Source organism: Salvelinus alpinus, chromosome 1 (assembly GCF_045679555.1).
Source record: "Salvelinus alpinus chromosome 1, SLU_Salpinus.1, whole genome shotgun sequence".
NCBI lineage: Eukaryota > Metazoa > Chordata > Actinopteri > Salmoniformes > Salmonidae > Salvelinus > Salvelinus alpinus.
Window position 1 is genome coordinate 54,064,606 of NC_092086.1, and position 26,366 is coordinate 54,090,971.

Sequence of the window (26,366 nt, forward strand, 5' to 3'; positions counted from 1 at the left end):
AGACCTTCATTGAAAATAAGATTTTGTTCTTAACTAGTTCATTAAAGACATGAAAAGATCTACTGCAATCATTGTGAAGTTAAGAGGTCGTTGGTCTTTTTCCCTGTCTTTCTTAGAAACGTTTGAGTGTTCACAAGGCCAGCTATGAGTAACTTCTTTTCAACCTACTTAGGATAACGTGCCTCCCACGAAGGAACACTCGAAACACGATGAGAGGGAAGTGGGAGCACAAGGAAAGAGAAATCCGGTCTTGCGGTTCACTCGGCAAAACTTCCCCAAATTCATTCATTTTAACACATAATTTAGCGAGACACCCTTTCACTTTTTGTACATCCTTTCAATCCTCGCTATTTAAATGAATCCGCAGATATGGGATCAGAACACAAACCACATTCACACTGGAGGAAACTTGCAATTTTTCTGGCAACAGGTGAGTCAACAATATGCTATCATTTGATAATTGCTTCAGGATACAAATAATGAATTGTTTCCAGGATTATATTCAACTAACAATTATCATCTGCTGCAGATCATCTAACTACAATAAGAATGGCACTTCAGACTATCACTTGGATGAGCGCCTTCCTCTGCCTTGCGCAAGTTTGCTCCATGCCCATGCCTTGCCATCTACAAGGACAGCTGGTGCGAATAACCCACAACCTACTGAGAGACATGGTACGTTTTTTATATTGCTTTTGTCTTGAGATGTATTATCCAACTATGTTTAACTGAATAGCTCAACGTGAATGCTGTGTTTTCTCTTTCTTTCAGGGGGGACATTTTCCTCTGGAGTGTCTGCAGGAGAATGTCTTCATGGCATTCCCAGCCACCGCATTTGCAACCTCCGGCGCGCCACAGGTAAGGGCATGCGAGCATATCCAAGTGTTCTTTACAGCATGACAGAGTATTTGCAACCACTAAAAAGTAGATACCTTTAAACTGCCATTTATGTTATTTGAAATTATTGTTGTTGTCCTTTTCAGTTGAGCAGCAGTGGTGCTACGGCTATTTATGAGACATTGAAGAACATCGACACATTGTTTGGAGCTGACGACCTGCCTACTAAGTGGGACCAACAGAAGTTGGAGAATTTTCAGAATATTGTATACCGCCAGATTGAAGAGAGCAAATGTGTGAGTTACTATGCCAACACAGATAGCTTAACTGTTTAATTGTGGTATTGTGACATTTTTATTATTATTCATCTTCTGCCTTTTTCTTTCTGGCAGATGATGGGCAGTGTGGATACAAGTGATTATCTCATCAGAGCAGAAGGACTGAATACGTACTTTGGGAACATTGCAGCAGTCCTAAAAGAAAAGGTAGACTATAGGTTAAACACAAATAGACATATTTTTTTGATAATATCTCTACATACAATATTACCCTACATAGCCCTAACAGTTTATTTGTATTTTCACAGAATTTCAATTTCTGCGCCTGGGAAGTGGTTCGAAAAGAGCTCCTGTACACCCTACAGTTCATTCTGGAACACAACTCTGATAGCCTTCTGTGGGCCAACAGAACATGAATTTTAACATTTTTAAAATTGAGTTTTACAATTGTGTTTGATTTTAAAAGCCTACTATTCTACAATCATGTCATGTGCAACGTCAAACAGCAACATTATACATGTATTTATTTATTTATCAAGGTTATTTATTCATGTATGCCTATTTATGAATGTAATTGATTTATCTATTTGAAAATATGTTGCTCTTCATCAAATGTTAAGTTAATAAACATTTGTTTACTTTTAAATATTATTAATCTGACTGCTCATTCTGTAGCCCAGTCAATCGATGTGTGAACATTCAGATTTGTATTAAACATGCTCAGGACATATGGATGTCAGTACAATTAGTCCTTTAGCCTACTAATCCATTAAGGAAAGACCTAAAAACATTGTCAACTGTATCTTCTCAAAATGTAGTTGTATTCAAAAGCCTTTTTTCAATTAAGTGTGTTTTAGCACTGGATAGGGCGGGCCAGTTTTGAACGTTGTACTCTGAGCTCCAATACGAATTTATTTGTTGATAGGCATACAATGTTGTTCTATCAATGCCATGATCAGTTCATTTTTACAAGGTTTCATGAGATAAATGCTTAATATAAAATCTGTATAATCAGAAACCTACATTTCCAATTAACGTCGTCCTCATCACATCACCATCATCATCATCATTATATGAGACTATATATCAATGTGACATTCTTACTCATTCACATTAGGCCAAACTCACACATCATCGTCATCATTTTCGTCGTCATGGTAGGCGCCTAATCTACGGCACATACTCTTTAATCAACCAGAAATTAACAAACTGTAAAAAGTTGGAATTTACCGAATCAATGTAATAAGAATGAAACGCATGAGAGAAAATGAAAAAGTAAAGACAAAACCACCTCTCCATTTTAGAGGCGGGTCGGATTTAGCCTTCATTCAACACTACCAGTCACTCTGTCAAGAAAATGAGTTTTATTTCAAAGATGTGCAATATTAACACTGAACAGTCATGCTTCAGATTGAACTACCTGATTAAAATAAAGTCACATCAGACTTAACGTGTGAGCAAAATGTGATCGCTGTGCCTCGCCTATTGAAACATCTGTCCGGTTAACCCTACATAGAATCTGAAAAATGTGGTGTGCAATGTCCACAATATTGACCATGGCCCTCATTTGCTAATATAGAGCCCTGCAACATTGTATAAATAGGCTACTGTTTTATTAGTTTTCATATTCAATTTTGCCTGATGAATTACTGCTTTCTGACCTCATGAAATGCATTGCTCCGATGCAATTCTCCGCAAAGACATGTATGAAAACTGTTAACTTGCTGGACAAAAAACATTCTTATTCATTTCACAACAGCATAATTAAGCATATATTTTTTACGTAGTAATTACACACTGATTACACTATCACTCGTATTACATATGTCACAAGGATTCTTCGATACGTATGCTATGATGCTGCTAAAGTTGTCTCGCGCACCTACAGTGCTGGTCATAAAAAAAGCTAGCTAGCTGATGGATGCAAACAATGTTCTTCCACATAGAAAAACGACATAATATGTAGCTATAGTTGGTTGGCTAACTATATGACTAGTTGTCATCATCTAAAATCACCATCATTTATAAAACAGTTCTTATTTGATTAATGCTGGTCGGACCCATCTATGTGAAGCTAGACACAATAAGGATTAGCCACAATAGTGGACTTTGAGGTTAAGAAAGAGAACCTCCCTCGTAGAGAACCTCCCTTCACATTTCTCACAGTCAATTGTGAATAATAACTCTTCAAATGTTTCCAGTGTACCGTCATGCAGAATCTGCATACCAACCAATTGATCTCAATCAGTTTCATGAGGATATGCATTTATATTTTCTTGAGTTGTAGGCTACAGTTTCGTAGTAGCCTATTGTGTTGTTTTAAATGATGTACAATGAGTGAATTTTAGAGCAGATGGTGTTAACAAACTGTAGCATAGCCTACCTGTTTAGTTTCAATCAAATCACATATTTTTGCCTAGCAGCACAATCGTCCTCAAATTTCATGAGAAATTAGGTGTTTTTCTTTTTGTCTCACAGTAACGTTATACTACGCTATTATATTTGGTTCTGTTATGTAGAAAACTATCATTATGTGATCTTGCAGAAATAGATTCAACTTTGATCTAACTTTATTAAATGAGCACCATTCGCCACAGTAGCCTAGCCTGTTCTCTATGAATGGAGAGGAGACTGTGTGGAGTTGGGGGTCCTGCACATGTGCAGAAGCTTCAGGACCTTTAGCTGTTGGGAGGAAAGATCCGTTTATTACATTGCCTGTTTTTATTTCACATCATTCTTTCAATAATCTCACCAGTAAAATCATAACTAACCAACACTAACACTTTGATGAAATCAATTCACTTTAAGCTGTCACTGTAGGATCAATATTGGTTTGTTCATTTACCTCTAGAACACAAGTTGAAACTTCAGGAGGAGGAACCCAAGTGGTGGACCTGGTTTCAAGGACAGACAAGTCATTTCTACATTTGCGGCTTAATGAGGAAATAATGAAAATAATGAAAATCTTTGTTCCATTGTTCTAGTTTTAGATGCACATTAGGATAACATTATGTGAACTGTAATGCTAATTAACTGTCTTGTGTGTGTGTGTGTGTGTGCTCGCGCACGTTAGGCTACGTTATGTGAGCTAGCTTCAAGCTAGCTATTCGCCCATCTCGCCCCGTTGCAATGGACCGTTTTCTGATCAAGAGAAGAGTGTTGATAGACATTGAAAATCCAGACCCAGACCCTGTCTCAGAGGGGGCCAAAGAAGAATAGGGAGATAAGAAAGATGAGTCGGAGAGAGAAACCTGTGAGCCACGACGCGAGGGAGCACCAGAGCAGTTCGTAGCTGCTAGATGCTCCCTCTGATTTAAACCAGTTAGTTACCTGTTGAAGAACCAAAGCGCTGTCTTCGGTGTTATCCAGCCACAAATGTTGGACAGCAGGATCGCTACTTCAATCGTAGATGGTATGAGGATTACAAATGGCTGGAATATTCTATTTCAAATGACCGTGCTTTCTGCTTTGCATGACGCCACTTTCAACGTCCAGGAAACCATGGCGGAGAGAAGGCGGCATTTACCCACGATGGCTACCAGAACTGGAAGAAAGCGACCAGTTCGTTCAAGACACTCAATGCTAGTGTTAAGCATAAATATGCAATGATAGCGTGGAATGAGTGGACTATTCAGAAAGAGTCTGGCTCAACAATATGCAATGCTCTAAGTGATGGACATTCGAAAATAGTCCGAGAGAACTGAGAGTATATGAGAGCAGTTGGAAATAAAAAAAAAAGAACAGGGCGAAACATTTAGGAGCACACTGGAGTTCCTGTCCATGCTTAAACCTTACAGAGACTACTTCGTGGACATCTATAAACTTTGACGCATTTCTGTCACATTGCCAGTAACCTCTGCGTCATGTGAGCGCAGTTTTTCCTGCATGCTGCGTGTAAAAACCTACCTGAGAAACAGAATGGCCAACACTCGACTCAGCGACCTTGCCTGCCTGTCCATACACGCAGAAAGAACTCATTTGTAATGAACCACAACAACAGACGCATGTTCTTCTATAAAGCAACACTTGGTGAGTAACTGATTAATTTATTATAAATATGCCATAGCATATTATTATGTGGTATTAAGTTGGGTAATTTTGTATATTGTGCGCCTGTCGTAGCCTCATCTATTATTATGAATTTGCAACTGAAAGGCCTTTTATTTATTGACAGAGCGCGCCTGTCCGGTGGTGTGGATCTGGATGGAACAAGAAGTCGGATGCATATTGTCGGCCTACAAGTATTTTTCAAATAAAAATGTAATCACTAAGATTGTGATGATAGCCAGTTCGTTTTACAAGTGTGTGACACAGTTAACAGGCATATATAGGCTAAATGCATTGCACTTCTCGTTGTGGCTGCACTTTGGATATTATTCATTTCATTTCTGACGTTGTGATAAACCATTTCATCCGAAACATTATTACCAATGCACAGTTGTCTGATTATGCATATGAAATGAATGCACTTCTTGTTGTTGTCGCATTTTGCGTATGTATTGATGTATTGTGTTGTTATTGCTGAAAGACCTCAGTGCATGGGCCAGCCTGTGTTGCATGGGCGCTGTCCGGTGCTGATGAAAGACGTTTTGCAGGTGAAAGACGTTTTTGTCATTGCCTTCTGGTCACTTGTATTAGGCTTATGGCTATTTTGTTGAATATTCTTTGGCTAAATTCAATTAAAAACTACATTTATATCAATGTGCTGTGTGTCATATCTGCTTTTATTGAAAAAAAAACGAGAACATCCTTATAACTCTGAAGTCATGAAAATCGACTATTTTCTTAGCACCCCCGCGTATTGGGCAAGCCCCCCCCCTCAGCCTCCGGAGAGAAAAAATCCTGGCGCCGTGTCTGCTTGCAAGAACCCCGCGAAAAAATATTTCGGACTAACTTAGATCGAAACCCACTAAATGTATTTATTATGTGGGTAAATGTCTTAAGTTTGGGTTTTATTTCGACTTCGACGATTTTGTTATCAGACTTTTTTATAAAGTTTATTTTTTTTTGCTGTTAAAAGCCTAGCTCACATATAGCTTATTCTCTCGAATAGCCTATATCTCAATATAATAACCTACATTATCGTGGTTAAACTACAATTCAACGCTGGGATTTGGTCGTCCAGAAGAAGGACCAGGCATGGAATTCCTTTGGCTGCATGTGCTAGAGTCTGAAGAGTTAAAGTCCCCGCCTCCGTTAGGATAATCGGGGAAATTCTCCATACAGCTTTCCCTTTCCCAACTCCACATAAAACTCATTAACAGAGCCAAAATGTTCAAACTCAACAGGAAAACTAAGAGCGAAGCAAACGACTATTTACAATGTATACAATGCAGAGTTGGACGTGTATTTTTCTTATTATTTGCAGTATGCAGAGCGTGTGTCATTGCTGTGACTGGATCCGACACCACTACGGCCACTTGAGCGCAGAATACCTTTCACTGCTGGACCAGATGGTGAGTTATCAGCACACTGTAAGAGGAGACTGAATGCATGTATTAAGGACAGCAAAACAACCAACCAAGCAAAATAGTCATATGTTTCATGTTTAGCCTCTGTGTTAGAAGACTGTAATCTATATTTGAATAGCCATATTAAAAGGGCGCTAGACTATAATGACAGAGCGATCACGAGAGGCTATATACATTAGGCCTATACTGTCCTTGCAGTATAAGCTATACTTTTAGACGCGTGACTTAAAATACAATATTGGTTGTATTCCAGGGAGGAGATATCACAGAGCAGGATGCCCCTGTCTTTTTCCCAACATCACTTTACAGACACATAGATGATGCTGAGGTAAAAACTAGAATTTTGACTTTTCATGTTCTGATATGCTTTAGTATAGCGGTCTTGACCCAACGTTACATTGATGGCATAATTGAAGACTATACTGTTTCTAATCTTCTTTTTACATGTTCATGTGTAGTTTGAGGACCAAGTCAGATTCCGGAACGAGACCATCTATCAAATCACAAAACTGTTTGATGGGAATATGAAGGCTGTCACTTGGGACAAGAAAAAGCTGGACAATTTCCTCAACATTCTCGAACGCCAATTTGAGAACCTTAAGTCCTGTGTAAGTAACGGGTCTATTTAAAGTATAATCCCTGTTTCGGTCAGGGCTCTCCAACCCTGTTCATGGAGAACCTCCCTCCTGTAGGTTTTCGCTCCAACCCCAGTTGTAACTAACCTGATTCAGTTTATCAACCAGCTGATTAATCGGCTGTGCTAGATGAGGATTGTAGTGAAAACCTAAAGGACCGTATCTCTCCAGGAACAGGGTTGGAGAGCCCTGTTTAAGCTGTAGACTTCTAACTGTACAAGTGAGAAAATCTATGTAGGCTATTATGTTCAGTGGGAGGCTAATGTTTTAATCTTGTCCAACAGGTATCACCTGCCAAGATACCTGAGAGGAGACTGAAACGTTACTTCAAGAACTTGAATAGGATGGTTCTGAGAAAAATGGTGAGTTTGTTTTCGGATGGCAACGTGTTTAATACATCTAATCAAATGAATATAAACTAGGCTAAGCAGGAGCAGTTTTGAAACATTTTTTGGGTTCTAGGGACATATGTATTAAGCATCTCAGAGAAGTGCTGATCTAGTATCAGGTCTCCTCTGCCTTATTTATAGTGATCTAAAAGACTAAACTGATCCTTAATCAGCACTCCTACTCTGACATGCTTCATACATTATTATTATTATTATTACATACGGCCCCAGCCCTTTGTTGTTCAAGACAATATGATCATTATATGACTAGAAAGTCCATACCACTAATATGTACAGTTTTTCAGAACTACAGTGCACTGGCATGGGAGCTCATCAGGAAAGAGACGAAACATCATCTGGAAAGATTGGATATTTTTCAGGCAAAGATTCACTGATCATCCGGACTCATCTCAGAAGCTACGCCCTTACCAGTTTATAAAGCACGAATACAATCATGTGGGACCCTGTCAGTCTATTTATTATATTTAAATGCATCATTTATTGTTTTGAATTTTTATACATTTCCCTTTTGTACCTGTGTTGAACAAAACTGTATTACCTGTCTACTTAAAAACCTGTTAAAAAATTAATATTGAAAACGTGTCTATTTGAATTTTACTGTGTCTCTTTCTGCTTTTTCAGTGTCTCACACTTATTCTCAGTGGTGGAAAAAGTACCCAATTGTAATACTTGGGTAAAAGTAAAGATACCTTAATAGAAAATGACTCAAGTAAAAGTAAAAGTCAGCAAGTAAAATTCTACTAGAGTAAAAGTATTTGGTTATACTTAAGTATCAAAAGTAAATGTTATTGCAAAAATATACTTAAGTATCAAAGGAAAATTATAAAGTATTTCCAATTCCTTATATTAAGCAATCCAGACGTCACCATGTTCTTGTTTTCTTAACCAGAGATAGTAGGGATGACCAGGGATGTACTGTTGATAAGTGCATGAATTGGACAATTGTCCTGTCCTAATAAGCATTAAAAATGTTACGAGTACTTTTGGTTGTCAAGGAAAATGTATGGAGTAAAAATAACAATATTTTCTTAATGTAATGAAGTAAAAGTAAATGTAGTCAAAAATATAAATAGTAGAGTAAAGTACAGATACCGCAAAAATGTCTTAAGTAGTTCTTTAATGTATTTTTACTTAAGTAATTTACACCACTGCTTATTCTACATGTTTGACCTGTTTAATACTTAGAAATGCGCCTGTTGTAGACAGACCGGGTGTCTGAGGATTGCTCTCACAAGGTCGACTCAGCGGGAGGGAAAATATTGTCTGAACACCCAGACTGTGGTTGCCAGGTGTTGTCCTCCTCCGCATCCGGTCTCTGAAAGCAAACGCTTTGCTGAGAAAGGAGACACTTGGTTATCTTTGTGTAACCCGAAGCGATAGTATAAATATTCCTGAGGTATTGAGAAAGGAGACACTTGGTTATCTTTGTGTAACCCGAAGCGATAGTATAAATATTCCTGAGGGGGAAATACCTCGTTAGTGCTTCTGACTAACTTCCACATGAAGCGCTGTTTGTCTGTAATCTCTCCGCTGGCGTGAATAAACATACATTCATTTAAGCTTGACTTTGGGGTCCTTAGTGGTAATTTCCACGACTTGTGAATGAAATGTATTTTGTATAAATTTTCCAAATTTCGTTCTTGTCTAAAACCAATGACAGTGGATTTATCTAACCATCTGAGGGATGCAGATTAAACTTGTTGCTGATCGTCAGTCACATGATAATTCTACTTTAAGTTTATACACCACATGACCAAAAGTATGTGGACACCTGCTCATCGAACATCTCATTCCCCCCTTTGCTGCTAGAGTAGCCTCCACTCTTATGGGAATGCTTTCCACTAGATGTTACTTGGAACATTGCTGCGGGGAGTTGCTTCTATTCAGCCAAAAGAGCATTAGTGAGGTCGGGCACTGATGTTGAGCGATTAGGCCTGGATCGCAGTCGGTGTTCCATTTCATCCCGAAGGTGTTCAATGGGGTTGATATCAGGGCTCGGTGCAAGCCAGTCAAGTTCTTCCACACCAATCTCGACAAACCATTTCTGTATGGACCTTGCTTGGTGTACTGGGGCATTATCAGGCTGAAACAGGAATGGCCTTCCCTAAACTGTTGCCTCAAAGTTGGAAGCACAGAATTGTCTAGAATGTCATTGTATGCTGTAGTGTTAACATTTCCCTTCATTGGAGCTAGGGGCCTAGCCCGAACCATGAAAAACAGCCCCAGACCACTATGCCTCCTCCACCAAACTTTACAGTTGGCACTATGCATTCGGGCAGGTAGCGTTCTACTGGCATCCGCCAAACTCAGATTTGTCCATCGGACTGCCAGATAGTGAAGCACGATTCATCACTACAGAAATCGTGTTTCCACTGCTCCAGAGTCCAATTGCAGCGAGCTTGACACCACTCCAGCCAACGCTTGGCATTGCGCATGATGATCTTAGGCTTGTGTGCGGCTGCTCGGCCATGAAAACCCATTTCATGAAGCTCTCGAAGAACAGTTCTTGTGCTGACATTGCTTCCAGAGGCAGTTTGGAACTCAGTAGTGAGTGTTGCAACCAAGGAGAGACGATTTTTACGTACTACGCTCTTCAGCACTCAGTGGTCCAGTTCTGTTGCTTTTGTAGCCTACCATTTCGCTACTGAGCCATTATTGACCTTCGACTCTTCCACTTCACAATAAGTTGACTTATTTTTTATGTGTTTTTGTATTATGTGGTGGTTACTGTTTTTCTTGTTTGTTTTTGTGTTTCAGTCACACTGGGGCAGTAGGATGAAGGGGGGGGGGGGGGGGGGGGGGGTCTGGGTGAGGAGTAGAGGATAATCTGGGGGTCCAGGAACTTTTTATCTCCCACTTCACATTATGGGATGTTTATTTATAAAGTCTGTCCAATGTATTAAACACCTGTATGTCTTACTATAATCGGGGGGGAAATAAGAAAAAAGACATGGAAAGAAAACATGGAAAAAAAGACAAAAAACAAGCAATACTTAAATAGATAATAGTTTAGAGAAAAATATGTGTTACATACGCCTACGAGGCAGTCCACAGTCCTTTCAGACGGCTTGGAATTCCTGGATAGAATAGAGATATTGTAGATATATATATCCAATTATTTAATGGTGTGAGGTTATTTGACATAACATCTATAATGGTGTGTATGTGTGTTTACATTATTTGTTATGATACTTATATGTATCTAAATGGTTTTAAGTATGTTTTGTGTATTTGTAAAAATATATATATATATATATGATCATCCAATGACTTGGCACATAAAACTGTTAATGAATGCAACGTGTAAACTCAATAAACGCAATTTCCACCGAGAGAAACTTGTCTAGAGTGGATCATCATATGTTCTTTTGGTTGAGTAAAGTATATTTTTTCAATTGAAGATCACCACTGACGTTTGTAGGCTACAAGGGAAGGTTTCGATACACCGGGTTAACTTATGAAACCAACTTTCTTTACAGTCTTATCATAAGGCTTATTTATGGTGAGTCACACAGCTAGGCTACTCGGTTGTCCCACCTCGGTTGGCTGTTAGGTATAGGCTACATATTGATGCTTGTCTCAGATTCCAGACCGATCTTTCGAATACTTTGTGAGAATTTATATAGCCGACCATCATGCATGATAACCAGTTTGACATGGTGGAGTGTTTCATTTAGCATATGTACGGTGTATCCAACGATGGGATGCACATGGAACGATGCTCGTCTCAAAATCCCAAATAAGCACAGCATCAAACTGACATAAACCATTGATGATTGTGTTCGAGCACGAGACGCAGCCTAATTTCTAAATCTGGGCACAATTGACATCTTGGCTGACCATATCATGTTTTAAATACCTAGGGTGGTCGTTTTCCGGTTCAGTGCTTGCAAGAGAACTTGAACATCGAATTCAACATGAATGTGTTATTCGAAAACCCTCATTATCAACAGATAGGTTACATCTGTAACATTTGCAGAAGCCAAATAATTTTCTTCAATGGAATGATTTTATAGCACTACGATTTACATCCATTTATTTTTCCCAACAGAGAGAGATGGTTTTGACTGCATAAGTCATTTTAGGTCAAGTGAGAAAGATATTTGGTAAACCTCTTCAGCCTCTGTCATGGAATAAAAGTCACCTAGATTACTTTAGAAATATAATTTTCCGACAGACAACAAATGTATCTGAATGTCTGAGTATGATTTTTTGCCTGCAAATTGAAATATCTTCGCTTATATAAAATGCAGAATTCTCATGCAGATAAGAACTCTACCATTGGACACCTTTTCATGGAGACACTACGTCGTTCTACAAAACCTTACTTCAGCAAAATGAAGCAACATCTAAAGAAAAATACTAAAATAACACAGAAGCCTATATTGAATGGTTTAATTTGAATCACTTTTTCCGTCTTCCATTTACTCATTTCAATTTACTGTGGGGGTTTCGTCGTTTCAGGACAACAGCTTTTGTACTTGGGAGGATGTTCGAAATGAAATCGTGTGGAAATTGAAGGATCTACAGATTCTACTCGAGTCTATGCACCACACATGAGCAGATGTAATATTTTTCTTTCATAACACGACTGACTGTAGGCTACCAAAATAAACCTGCTGACCCATTTAAACGATATGTAATTCATTGACTGGACAAAGAAAGTGAAATTCTTCTGACGTTTAAAATAATAATTCATTTGTTGATAGGCATACAATCTTGTTCAATCAATTCCACGATCAGTTCATTGTTACAAAGTGAAATAAGATAAATGCTAAATATAAAAACGGCATAATCAGAAACCTACATCTCCAATTAACGTCGTCATCATCACATCACCATCATCATCATCATCATCATTATCTGAGTATATATATCAATGTGACTTTCCTACTCGTTCACATTAGGCCAAACTCACACATCATCGTCATCATTTTCGTCGTCTTGGTAAGCGCCTAATAAAGGCTAATCTGGGGCAAATACTATTTTATCAACCAGAAATGAACAAACTGTATGAAGATCCCTTTGGAATTTACCGAATCAATGTAATAAGAATGAATCGCAAATTAAAGCCAATATCACCGAACTTTACTCTCGATTTTACTCTCGATCCTTCACTCATGCTGCCAAACATACCCTTGTAAAACTGACCATCCTACCAATCCTCGACTTCGGTGATGTCATTTACAAAATAGCCTCCAATACCCTACTCAATAAATTGGATGCAGTCTATCACAGTGCCATCCGTTTTGTCACCAAAGCCCCATATACTACCCACCACTGCGACCTGTATACTCTCGTTGGCTGGCCCTCGCTTCATACTCGTCGCCAAACTCACTGGCTCCAGGTCATCTACAAGAGCCTGCTAGGTAAAGTCCCCCCTTATCTCGGTTAGCTGGTCACCATAGCAGCACCCACCTGTAGCACGCGCTCCAGCAGGTATATCTCTCTGGTCACCCCCAAAACCAACTCTTCCTTTGGCCGCCTCTCCTTCCAGTTCTCTGCTGCCAATGACTGGAACGAACTACAAAAATCTCTGAAACTGGAAACACTTATCTCCCTCACTAGCTTTAAGCACCAGCTGTCAGGGCAGCGCATAGATTAGTGCACCTGTACATAGCCCATCTATAATTTAGCCCAAACTACTACCTCTTTCCCTACTGTTATTTATTTATTTTGCTCCTTTGCACCCCATTATTTCTATCTCTACTTTGCACATTCTTCCACTGCAAATCTACCATTCCAGTGTTTTACTTGCTATATTGTATTTACTTCGCTACCATGGCCTTTTTTTTGCCTTCACCTCCCTTATCTCACCTCACTTGCTCACATTGTAAATAGACTTATTCTTCTACTGTATTATTGACTGTATGTTTGTTTTACTCCATGTGTAACTCTGTGTTGTTGTATGTGTCGAACTGCTTTGCTTTATCTTGGCCAGGTCGCAATTGTAAATGAGAACTTGTTCTCAACTTGCCTACCTGGTTAAATAAAGGTGAAATAAATAAATACATATTTTTTTTAGAGGCGGTTCGGCTTTAGCCTTCATTCAACACTACCAGTCACTCTGTTAATAAAATGCTTTTTTTATTTCAAAGATGTGCAATATTAACACCGAACAGTCATGCTTCAGATTGAACTACCTGATTAAAGGAAAGTCACGTTGTGTGAGCAAAATGTGATCGCTGTGCTACGCCTATTGAAACAACTGTCTGGTTAACCCTACACAGAATCTGAAAAATGTGGTGTGCAATGTCCACAATATTTACCATGGCCCTCATTTGCTAAGATAGAGCCCTGCAACATTGTAGAAATAGGCTACTGTTATATTCGTTTTTCATATTCAATATTGCCTGCTGAAGTACTGCTTTCTGACCTCATGAAATGCATTGCTCCAATGCAATTGTCTGCAAAGACATGTATGAAAACTGTTAACTTGCTGGACAAAAAAACATTCTTATTCATTTCACAATAGCATAATTAAGAATCACCCACTGAAAAGTTGGACTTATAAAGGGAAGCAAAAGCCTGAATCATGCAGCCTTCTTCGCCACAAAGGAATGTTTTATACCTTCCCTATCAAATCAAATCAATCAAAGTGCATTTGTCACGTGCGACGAATACAACCGGTGTAGACCTTATAGTGAAATGCTTACTTACAAGCCCTAACCCACAGTGCATTTTTTAAGCAAAAAATAAGTATTAGGTGAACAATAGATACGTAAAGAAGTCAAAACAACAGTAAAGAGACATTTAAAAATAACAGCAGCGAGGCTATATACAGTAGCAATGCTATATACAGGTACTGGTTAGTCGGGCTAATTGAGGTAGTATGTACATGTAGGTATGGTTAAAGTGACTATGCATATATGATAAACAGAGAGTAGCAGTAGCGTAAAAGAGGGGTTGGCGGGGCGGGACAATGCAAATAGTCCGGGTAGCCATTTGATTACCTGTTCAGGAGTCTTATGGCTTGGGGGTAAAAGCTGTTGAGAAGCCTTTTGGTCCTAGACTTGGCGCTCCGGTCCCGCTTGCCATGCGGTAGTAGAGAGAACAGTCTATGACTGTGGTGACCGGGGTCTTTGACAATATTTAGGTTCTTCCTCTGACACCGCCTGGTGTAGAGGTCCTGGATGGCAAGCAGTTTAGCACCAGTGATGTACTGGGCCTTACGCACTACCCTCTGTAGTGCCTTGCGGTCGGAGGCCGAGCAGTTACCATACCAGGCAGTGATGCAACCTGTCAGGATGCTCTCGATGTTGCAGCTGAATAAATCCTTTTAAGGATCTGAGGACCCATGACAAATCTTTTTAGCTTCCTGAGGGGAATAGGCTTTGTTGTGCCCTCTTCAGGACTGTCTTGGTGTGTTTGGACCATTCTAGTTTGTTGGTGATGTGGACACCAAGGAACTTGAAGCTCTCAACCAGCTCACATACAGCCCCGTCGATGAGAATGGGGTCGTGCTCGGTCCTCCTTTTCCTGTAGTCCACAATCATCTCCTTTGTCTTGATTACGTTGAGCGATAGGTTGTTATTCTGGCACCACCCGGCCAGGTCTCTGACCTCCTCCCTATAGGCTGTCTCGTCATTGTCGGTGATCAGGCCTTCCACTGTGTCGTCTGTAAACTTAATGATGGTGTTGGAGTCATGCCTGGCCACGCAGTCGTGGGTGAACAGGGAGTACAGGAGGGGACTGATTACATTGTTGAGGATCAGGGTGGCGGATGTGTTGCTACCTACCCTCACCACCTGGGCAGCCCGTCAGGAAGTCCAGGATCCAGTTGCAGAGGGAGGTGTTTAGTCACAGGATCATTAGCTTAGTGATGAGCTTTGAGAATACAATGGTGTTGAACGTTGAGCTATAGTCAATGAATAGCATTCTCACGTAGGTGTTCCTTTTGTCCAGGTGGGAAAGGGCGGTGTGGAGCGCAATAGAGATTGCATAATCTGTGGATCCGTTTGGGCAGTATGCAAATTGGAGTTGGTCTAGGGTTTCTGGGATAATGGTGTTAATGTGAGCCATGACCAGTCTTTCAAAGCAATTCATGGTTACGGACGTGAGTGCCACGGGTCTGTAGTCATTTAGTCAGGTTGCCTTAGTGTTCTTGGGCACAGGGACTATGGTGGTCTGCTTGAAACATGTTAGTATTACAGACTCAATCAGGGACATTGAAAATGTCAGTGAGGACACCTGCCAGTTGGTCAGCACATGCCCGGAGCACACGTCCTGGTAATCCGTCTGGCCCCGCGGACTTGTGAATGTTCACCTATTTAAAGATCTTACCCACGTCGGCTACGGAGAGCGTGATCACACAGTCGTCCGGAACAGCTGATGCTCTCATGCATGCCTCGGTGTTGCTTGCCTCGAAGCGAGCATAGAAGTGATTTAGCTCGTCTGGTAGGCTCGTGTCACTGGGCAGCTCGCAGCTGTGCTTCCCTTTATAGTCTGTAATAGTTTGCAAGCCCTGCCACATAAGACGAGTGTCGGAGCTGGTGTGGTACCATTCAATTTTAGCCCTGTATTGGCGTTTTGCCTGTTTGATGGTTAGTCGGAGGCCATAGAAGGATTTCTTATAAGCTTCCGGGTTAGAGTCCCGCATGTTGAAAGAGGCAGCTCTACCCTTTAATCCATGGCTTCAGGTTGGCGTATGTACGTACGGTCACTGTGGGGACGACGTCATCAATGCACTTATTGATAAAGCCAGTGACAAATTTGGTGTACTCCTCAATGCCATCGGAAAAATCCAGGAACATGTTCCAGTCTGCGCTAGCAAAACAGTCCTGTATTTTAGCATCTGCTTCATCTGACCACTTTTTTTTATAGACAGAGTCAGTGGTACTTCCTGCTTTCATTTTTGCTTGGAAGCAGGAATCAGGATAGAATTGTGGTCAGATTTACCAAATGGAGGGCGAGTGAGAGCTTTGTATGCGTCTCTGTGTGTGGAGTAAAGGTGATCTAGAAATGTTTTCCCTCTGGCTGCGCATTTAACATGTTGATAGAAATGAGGTAAAACTGATTTCAGTTTGCCTGCATTAAAGTCCCTAGCCACTAGGAGCGCCACCTCTGGGTGAGAGGTTTCCTGATCGCTTATTTCCTTTTACAGCTGACTGAGTGCGGTCTTAGTTCAAGCATTGTATAGCGATACTTCGGTTTATTATATAAGATGGGCAACTTCATCATTATTATAGAAGATGGACTTCAGCAATGTAGGATTCATATCGAATCAAGATGAAGATAATCGGCTGTTAATCATTTCGAAAGTCTGTTACACTTAAATTATATAAAAAGAAACATGGCTCTATTGAAATAGTTGAGTATCTGCCTGACTGTTCTGCCGAGGCACAGCTGACTCCGATCGGTGCAGATGGACGCAGTTCATGCACCAGTCCGCTATTTGGTGTGCAATATTTGATGCTCAGTATATCTCATTATTATGCCTACATTTATATTATTTTATTATAGCACATTTTATGTAACCAATGCTTTCACTCGCTGTACCACAACGTTTAATGTAAGGTTACTATTCCAATACAGTTCACTTTTTGACATTGATATGACTTTATTTCAGAGTGGACAATTTCCAGTTCTGTGTCTAAAAGAAAAGTCGAGCGCATGTTTCCAGAGCATGTTTACAAGAACACACAGGATCAAATCAAATCAAGTTTATTTATATAGTCCTTCTTACATCACCTGATATCTCAAAGTGCTGTACAGAAACCCAGCCTAAAACCCCAAACAGCAAGCAATGCAGGTGTAGAAGCACGGTGGCTAGGAAAAACTCCCTAGAAAGGCCAAAACCTAGGAAGAAACCTAGAGAGGAACCAGGCTATGAGGGGTGGCCAGTCCTCTTCTGGCTGTGCTGGGTGGAGATTATAAAAGAACATGGCCAAGATGTTCAAATGTTCATAAATGACCCGCATGGTCAAATAATAATAATCACAGTAGTTGTCGAGGGTGCAACAGGTCAGCACCTCAGGAGTAAATGTCAGTTGGCTCCCGCTCCTGCTGTCTCTAGATAGTTGAAAACAGCAGGTCTGGGACAGGTAGCATGTCCGGTGAACAGGTCAGGGTTCCATAGCCGCAGGCAGAACAGTTGAAACTGGAGCAGCAGGAATCATCATACCAGGTAGTCTTGAGGCATGGTCCTAGGGCTCAGGTCCTCAGAGAGAGAAAGAAAGAAAGAAAGAAAGAAAGAAAGAAAGAAAGAAAGAAAGAAAGAAAGAAAGAAAGAAAGAAAGAAAGAAAGAAAGAAAGAAAGAAAGAAAGAGAATTAGAGAGAGCATACTTAAATTCACACAGGACACCAGATAAGACAGGAGAAATACTCCAGATATAACAGACTGACCCTAGCCCCCCGACACATAAACTACTGCAGCATAAATACTGGAGGCTGAGACAGGAGGGGTCAGGAGACACTGTGGCCCCATCCGATGATACCCCCGGACAGGGCCAAACAGGCAGGATATAAAGGATGAACACACTTCAGTATCATATAGCAATATTTTAATAGCCTAAACTATAGTATATGATTTTTTACAATTTCAAAATGATACATTGGAAGTTTATCCATGGAATTTACACCCTAATGCCTAAACCCCTGTTTTCTTTAACACAGGGTGAGGACGTCTCTGTAGTTGCGTTAGAGGCTTATATATAGCCCAATTATTTAAAAACTTCTTATGGCTTGGGGACGCTATTTTCTCATCTGGATGAAAAGTGTGCCCAAAGTAAACTGCCTGTTACTCAGGCCCAGAAGCTTGGATATGCATATAATTGGTAGATTTGGATAGAAAACACTCTAAAGTTTCTAAAATTGTTTGAATAAAGTCTGTGAGTATAACAGAACTTAGGTCAATCTGTTTTCCATTGGATTTCTATGGCAAGGCCGTTTTAATAGAAATATTCTTGCAGTTCCTATAGCTTCCACTAGATGTCAACAGTCTTTAGAAATTGGTTGATGGTTTTCTTTAGAGGAACTAAGAAGTAGCCCTGTTATTTTCCTGTGTCACTCCAGGTGCACTCTAATGTTTTGGTGCGCGCGACCTGGAACATGCTTTCTTTGTTTTCGTCCGGTATTGAACACAGTTTCTCCCGTCTTAAATTTGATAGATTATTTACGTAAAAGAATACATAAAGTTGTAGTACAAAAGTTGTTTGAAATGTTTGGACAAAGATTACAGGTAACTAATGAGATATTTTGTAGTCATGTAGCGTGAGTTGGAACCGGTGTTTTTCTGGATCAAACGCGCCAAATAAATAGAGATTTTGGATATATAACGACGGAATTAATCTAACAAAAGGACCATTTGTGATGTTTATGGGACATATTGGAGTGCCAACAGAAGAAGCTCGTCAAAGGTAAGGCATGAATTATATTGTAATGAAACAGCAGGGAGCAGGTCTCGAACCCTCGACCTTCTAGCCAGAAGTCCAGCGCGCTATCGACTGTGCCGCAAAAGCATTCTCGAGCAGGCAGAGTCGATTTCCGTGCTTATAAACCCAGGGTCGTTACACTACTCCCTCCTTTCAAAGAGTGCGTCCTCGCGCTAGCTTGCAACTCTACGTCTTACAGGAACGCGCTCACCGGCCAAGCACACACACTGTCTTGGATGCAAGGTCCGATCACTTTTGACACCAATGTAATGAAACAGCAGGGAGCAGGTCTAGAACCCTCGACCTTCTAGCCCGAGGTCCGGCGCGCTATCGACTGTGCCGCAAAAGCACGCTCGAGCGGCAGAGTCGATTTCCGCACTTATAAACCCAGGGTCGTTACAATATCTTTATTTCTGAGTTTTGTGTCGCGCCTGGCGGGTTGAATTATGATTGTCTGTCTTTGTTTGATGGGGTGCTGTCCTCAGATAATAGCACGGTTTGCTTTCGCCGTAAAGCCGTAAATTACTATAAATATTAAACTTTCATGAAATCACACATGCAATACACCAAATTAAAGCTACACTTGTTGTGAATCCAGCCAACATGTCAGATTTCAAAAAGGCTTTTCGGCGAAAGCATAAGATGCTATTATCTGATGATAGTACAACAGTAAACAAAGGGAGTAGCATATTTCAACACTGCAAGCACGACACAAAACGCAGAAATAAAATATAAATCATGCCTTACCTTTGACGAAATTCTTTTGTTGGCACTCCAATATGTCCCATAAACATCACAAATGGTCCTTTTGTTCGATTAATTCCGTCAATATATATCCAAAATGTCAATTTATTTGGACCGTTTCATCCAGAAAAACACAGCTTCCAACTTTCGCCACTTCACTACAAAATATATCAAAAGTTACATGTAAACTTTACCAAAACATTTCAAACTACTTTTGTAATACAACGTTAGGTATTTTTAAACGTTAATAATCGATCAATTTGAAGACGGGATGATCTGTGTTCAATACAAAAAGAAAACACACTGACGCAACTTTTTCCGTAACGTGCCTCTCTCAAAAAATGTACTTCATGTGACCCTCATTTACGATAGCCCTACTTCTTCATTACACAAAGGAATAACCTCAACCCGATTTCCAAGGACTGGTGACATCCAGTGGAAGCGGTATGAACTGCAAGCAAGTCCAATAGAAATCTGGTGTCTCTAAGAAAACTCATTGAAAAAAATAATAATTTCTGAATGGTTTGTCCTCAGGGTTTTGCCTGCTACATAAGTTCTGTTATTCTCACAGACATGATTCAAACCGTTTTAGAAACTTCAGAATGTTTTCTATCCAAATCTATTAATAATATGCATATCTTATATTCTGGGGATGAGTAGCAGGCAGTTTAATTTTGGCATTCTATTTATCCGAAAGTGAAAATGCTGCCCCCTGCACTCAAGAAGTTTAAGTTAAAAACTTTTATGGCTGCCATCCCACTACCGGGATGATATGACTACAGCGAGTGAAAGTGCAGGGCACCAAATTCAAAAAGCAGAAATCTCATAATTAAAATTCCTCAAACAGATGTGTCTTATATCATTTTAAAGGTAATCTTGTTGTTAATCCCACCAAAGTGTCCGATTTCAAATTTGCTTTTCAGCGAAAGCACTACAAACGATTATGTTAGATCACCACAAAACCACAATAAGCACAGCCATTTTTTCCAGCGAAATATAGCTTTCACAAAAACCAGAAATAGAGAATATTAATCACTAACCTTTGATTATGTTCATTAGATGACACTCATAGGACTTCATGTTACACAATACATGCATGTTTTGTTTGATTAAGTTCATATTTATATAAAAAAATCGGAGTTTACATAGGCGCGTTAGATTCACTAGTTGCAAAAACATCAAGTGATTTTGCATAGCCACATCGTTTCAACAGAAATACTCATCATAAATGTAGATGATAATACAAGTTATACACATGGAATTATAGATATACCTCTCCTTAATGCAACCGCTGTGTCAGATTTCAAAAAAACTTTACGGAAAAATAAACCATGCAATAATCTGAGACGGAGCTCAGAACAATAGCCAAATTAGCCGCCATGTTGGACGCAACAGAAACCAGAAAATACATGATAAATGTTTCCTTACTTTTGATGAATTCATCAGAATGCAGTCCTAGGAATCCCAGGTCCACAATAAATGCTTGACTTGTTCAATAATGTCTGTTATTTATGTCCAATTAGCTACTTTGGAATTGTTTACCAAACGCCCCACACAAAGCGCGTCCACTACCGTCCACTATAACGTGACGAAATGTCCAAAAGTTCCGTTACAGTCAGTAGAAACATGTCAAACGATGTACTGAATCAATCTTTAGAATGTTGTTAACATACATCTTGAATAACGTTCCAACCGGAGAATTTCATCGACTTCAGTTGACCGAAGGAATGAAGCTGCCTATCACCTCCTGGCAGTGGTCACTAATTCCTGTCTCCTTCGGCCCCCCTTCACATTAGAGTCATCAGACAAAGTTCCATTGACTGTTGACATCTAGTGGAAGCCGTAGGAAGTGAAAACTCATCAATGTCTCGCTGTGATTTCAATGGGACCTTGGATGAAAATTTGGCACCCCCAGAAAAAATATAAACAGGAAGTGGAACTTCTCAGGTTTTTGCCTGTCATGTGAGTTCTGTTATACTCACAGACATAATTCAAACAGTTTTAGAAACTTCAGTGTTTTCTATCCAATACTACTAATAATATGCATATATTAGCAACTGGGACTGAGGAGCAGGCCGTTTAAAATGGGCACCTCTGTGCACCTTACATCCAAGCTACTCAATACTGCCCCTTCAGCCATAAGAAGTTAAGAAATTAGAGGGATGCGTAAGTGTGATCCCTCATGTTGTAGCCTAAGCTATATTTGGGGAGCAGACAATAATTGGCACATGTCTTTAATTTGTGATTTAATCTAAATTATATTTGTATAACATTTTCAGAACTTTTCTTAAAACAGAACTAATTCACTGACCACCATTTTATATTGTCTCCAGGTCGGGTGTGGTGTTGGGGCACCCTCTGGAGATGGAGGGCCGATTACTTCAGGCAACGCGTCTCTGAAAACATATTTCGATCACCACAAATCGGATGAATTTTGCTGCAATAACTCACATGTGAAACTTGGAACTTCCAAGCGACGTTTTTGTCGTCGGATGCGTTGGCGCAGCACCTGCTGTGGTTGAGTTGACTGAAAAAAAATGCACATCTTGTTTGCCCTCCAGGAACACAGCGCACAGCGGAAGTTTGCTACAAACTGATGCAGTTTTAAAAATTCCTCGAAAGCAGAGTCAAGCGGTGCAATGTCGAGTGAGGAAGAAGCGGTCTGTTGGACAACCACATAATAATCATCAGAGACATGTGACATGTACCTGAGGCTGGCTAATAGATTGATGGATTATATATTTACTAACTGACTGATTTATGTACATGTGAAGGCTATGTATTTATTTATTCTGTTATTTATTTATATTAAATTAAATGAAAAAACATGCATCCATTATCATATTGTTTGTATTTATTTACATATTCAGTCATCCATTCAGTCTTTCATGCATTCTTTGGTTTATAGGCAATATACAGTTCAAAACAACAACATAGTGGTCACTCAACCCATATTTTGGTAAATTGCTGAGTAATAGGGTTGGAGAAAAGTAACCACTGTCAGAGAGCTATTGATTCAAGTAATGACCATCCAAGAGATCAAAATGATCATTTTACCTTCATTTTGAAGCTATACAGTGTTTAAGATGTATATTGTTTCAAACAATGTCATAATAAAAGTACATTTTGGGTTCTGTTGATGTAAGACAGGTGAACGAAGCTCATGAGGCATTTAAAAGTTATATATTCTTCAAGAGTCAATAGGTAGCCTGTGTATCATTAATTTAAAAGTCAAAATGGGATGTAGCAATCGCAGAAATGTCCCCTTTAGCTAAGCATATCCAAGACGATGAAAAGTAGTATTATAAGGAATTAGGATTTCGTTTTTCTTCTAATAAACCTACGATAACGTTATCACAACACATTGGCACATTGGTTTATTTATAGGAATATGGAACGGCTGTCGTCTTCCTCCTCGTCTGAGGAGGAGAAGTTAGAAGGATCAGAGGACCAATGCGCAGCGTGGTAAGTGTCCATCACGTTTATTATCAAACATAAACTGAACACTAAGAAATACAAAACAATAAAGGTGAACATAAACGAAACCGAAACAGTTCTATCTGGTGCAGACACACAAAGACTGAAGACAACCACCCACAAAACCCAACACAAAACAGGTTACCTAAATATGGTTCCCAATCAGAGACAACACAAAACACCTGCCTCTGATTGAGAACCATATCAGGCCAAACACAGAAATAGGAAAACATAGAAATACAAACATAGACTGCCCACCCCAACTCACGCCCTGACCATACTAAATAAAGACAAAACAAAGGAAATAAAGGTCAGAACGTGACAGAATATCCCCTGCTTGTCTTTCGTAAGGAAAAAATAGTAAAATGTTAATGTTAGCCTCATTATTCAGATACGGACGTCATAAAATGCTGCTTAATTTCTATTTAATCATCAGTTATTATCAAGAGTTTAATTCAAATATATAGACATGAATGGGATTAAAGACAGAAGATCCAAACAGAACGATATCATATTAAATCATCATCTCTCACTCCCTCCCTCTCACAGACACACGTACGCACGCACGCAGACACAAACAAACACACAGAGAGAGAGAGAGAGAGAGAGAGAGAGAGACAAACAAACAAACAAGCAAATAAAGAGGTCAATAGCATTCATTGTAAAGTTAAGGGGTTGATATTCTCTCTCTGTCTCTCTCTCTCTCCTTCTCTCTCTTAGAAACATTTGAGCGTGCACAAGGCCAGCTATGAGTTACATTTATTAAACCTACCTAGACCAAGTGCCTCCTGCATGACAGACTATTTGCAACCGTTAGGATTAGAAAGTAGAAAACTTTATACTACCATTTATGTTATTTGAAATTATTGTTGTTGTCCGTTTCAGTTGAGCAGCAGTGGTGCTAAGGCTATTTATGAGACATTGAAGAACATCGACACATTGTTTGGAGCTGACGACCTGCCTACTAAGTGGGACCAACAGAAGTTGGAGAATTTTCAGAATATTGTATACCGCCAGATTGAAGAGAGCAAATGTGTGAGTTACTATGCCAACACACATCGCTTAACTGTTTAATTGTGCTATTTTTATTATTATTCATCTTCTGCCTTTTTCTTTCTGGCAGATGATGGGCAGTGTGGATACAAGTGATTATCTCATCAGGGCAGAAGGACTGAATACGTACTTTGGGAACATTGCAGCAGTACTAAAAGAAAAGGTAGACTATAGCTTAAACACAAATAGACACATTGTTTTGATAATATCTGTACATTGGACAATATTACCCTACATTGCCCTAACAGTTTATTTTTATTTTCACAGAATTTCAGTTACTGCGCCTGGGAAGTGGTTCGAAAAGAGCTCCTGTACACCCTACAGTTCATTCTGGAACACAACTCTGATAGCCTTCTGTGGGCCAACAGAACATGAATTTGAACTTTGAACTCGTTAAATGTTAAGTTAATAAACATTTGTATACTTTTAAATATTGTTAATCTGAGTGCTCATTTGGTAGCCCTGTCTGTCGATGTGTGAACATTCATATTTGTATTAAACATGCTCAGGTCATATGGATGTCAGTACAATTAGTCCTATAGCCTACTAATCCATTAAGGAAAGCCATAAAAACAAGTCAAATGTATCTTCTTAAAATGTAGTTATTATTCAAAAGCTTTTTGTCAATTAAGTGTGTTTTAGCACTGGACAGGGCGGGCCTGTTTTGTTGTACTTACTCTGCGCTCCAATACGATTTCCGTTCCGACCATGGACATCCTATTACATTATTATAATTCCCAATTGTTTGGTTCCAACCCCCTCTATGAAATTGCTTTCCACAGTCAATAACGTAATCGGAAGAATATTAGCCGAATAGAGCCGAATAACAGGTGCAGTGTGAATTCACTAAAGCTAGCCCAGGTCATTTAATCCCCACCATTGTTTCGCTTAGTTGTCATAATTCTTCACCAAATGTACATTATCCCAGGGGCGTTGAAAGACAAAATGTAAGTAACCGAATTTCTGTCCCTCTTACTGCCCCGAATGCCTCTGTTGATCCTACAGCTATTGTCTTTTTAAAAATATTATTATATATATATATTTAACCTTTGTTTAACTAGGCAAGTCAATTTATAACAAATTCTTATTTACAGCTCTGTATTTTCCGCTGACTGCCCCACCACCACAGAACGCACTGAGCTAGGCTGAAACACCTGCATTTTGGAGCTGCCTTACTCAAGAAAGCAAAAAAAAGAGACCATGTTTGTATGCAGCTTTATTAACTCAATAATTACTTATTTTTTATATTGTTTACAAACTGATATGTGACACGTATTAATGCCAAAATAACATGCAAAACAGGCAACAACAAAAAAAGGTTACATTTTTAAAAACTTTTTTTGCTGTTATAGTTAAAACAGATGGGGCTCAAAACAGATGGAGTTCTGCCCCACCTGCACTGATAACCGGTCGCCACTGGGTGGGTCCAATATCAAATGCCCTCGAATAGAGGCTAAATTAGTCTGAGCAAAAGTTCTACATCACCACAACTAGGATGCATTTCGCTGCCACAAATCACATAGGAAACTGTGAACTTCCAAGCGCCGTTGTGCTGTCGTAGGATGCGTTGGCGCAGCACCTGCTGTGATTGAGGTGACTGAAAAAATGTATATATATATACACATTGTATGCTATCCAGGAACACAGCGCATGCGTATGGGAGATCACGCGAGTGGAGGTTCCCGACAACCTGGTGCAGTTCAATAAATTTCTCGACAGCAGAGTCAAGACGTGAGGAAGAAGCGGTCTTTTGGAGAACCACATAATCATCATTGGAGACATGTGACATGTTTCTGAGACTGGCTAATGATTGATAGCTTATCTATTTACTGACTGAATTATTTATTTATAAACATGGGTTGACTGATATTTATATGTGAAGGCTATGTATTTATTCCTTTATAATACAATTAAATAATTATTCTCATATCGTTTTTGTTAATTAATTTATATATTCAGTCATTCAATGCATTCATCCTGTCATTCTTTCTTGCATTCATTTGTTTATAGACAAACTTTTTTAAAGGAGCAATCTGCAGTTCAAACAACACCAAAGCGGTCACCGAACCACTATTGTTCTAAATAGCT

At 39.6% G+C, this 26,366-nt stretch overlaps 2 protein-coding genes and 1 pseudogene across 2 annotated transcripts; all 3 read left to right on the forward strand.

Moving 5' to 3' along the window:
• Positions 1-549: 549 nt before the first annotated feature.
• Positions 550-1,649, forward strand: LOC139580668 (interferon alpha-7-like). The gene is made up of 5 exons (XM_071409562.1): positions 550-675; positions 772-858; positions 984-1,133; positions 1,230-1,322; positions 1,424-1,649. The coding sequence occupies exons 1-5, from the start codon at positions 550-552 to the stop codon at positions 1,529-1,531; spliced, it is 564 nt and encodes a 187-aa protein (XP_071265663.1). The 3' UTR covers positions 1,532-1,649.
• Positions 1,650-6,436: 4,787 nt separating this feature from the next.
• Positions 6,437-8,005, forward strand: LOC139580680 (interferon a3-like). Its single transcript, XM_071409588.1, has 5 exons — positions 6,437-6,571; positions 6,840-6,914; positions 7,045-7,194; positions 7,506-7,583; positions 7,916-8,005. Exons 1-5 carry the CDS (start codon positions 6,437-6,439, stop codon positions 8,003-8,005), a joined length of 528 nt encoding a protein of 175 aa, XP_071265689.1.
• Positions 8,006-16,923: 8,918 nt separating this feature from the next.
• Positions 16,924-24,653, forward strand: LOC139580675 (interferon beta-like; annotated as a pseudogene).
• Positions 24,654-26,366: the final 1,713 nt, after the last annotated feature.

Excerpts from the sequence above, each read along its gene's own strand:
- LOC139580668 (XM_071409562.1), top strand. The coding sequence starts at position 550 with ATGGCACTTCAGACTATCACTTGGATGAGCGCCTTCCTCTGCCTTGCG. Across the intron at positions 859-983 it reads CAACCTCCGGCGCGCCACAG|TTGAGCAGCAGTGGTGCTAC; the intron begins GTAAGGGCATGC and ends TGTCCTTTTCAG. Across the intron at positions 1,134-1,229 it reads AGATTGAAGAGAGCAAATGT|ATGATGGGCAGTGTGGATAC; the intron begins GTGAGTTACTAT and ends TCTTTCTGGCAG.
- LOC139580680 (XM_071409588.1), top strand. The coding sequence starts at position 6,437 with ATGTATACAATGCAGAGTTGGACGTGTATTTTTCTTATTATTTGCAGT. Across the intron at positions 6,915-7,044 it reads GACACATAGATGATGCTGAG|TTTGAGGACCAAGTCAGATT; the intron begins GTAAAAACTAGA and ends GTTCATGTGTAG. Across the intron at positions 7,584-7,915 it reads GGATGGTTCTGAGAAAAATG|AACTACAGTGCACTGGCATG; the intron begins GTGAGTTTGTTT and ends ACAGTTTTTCAG.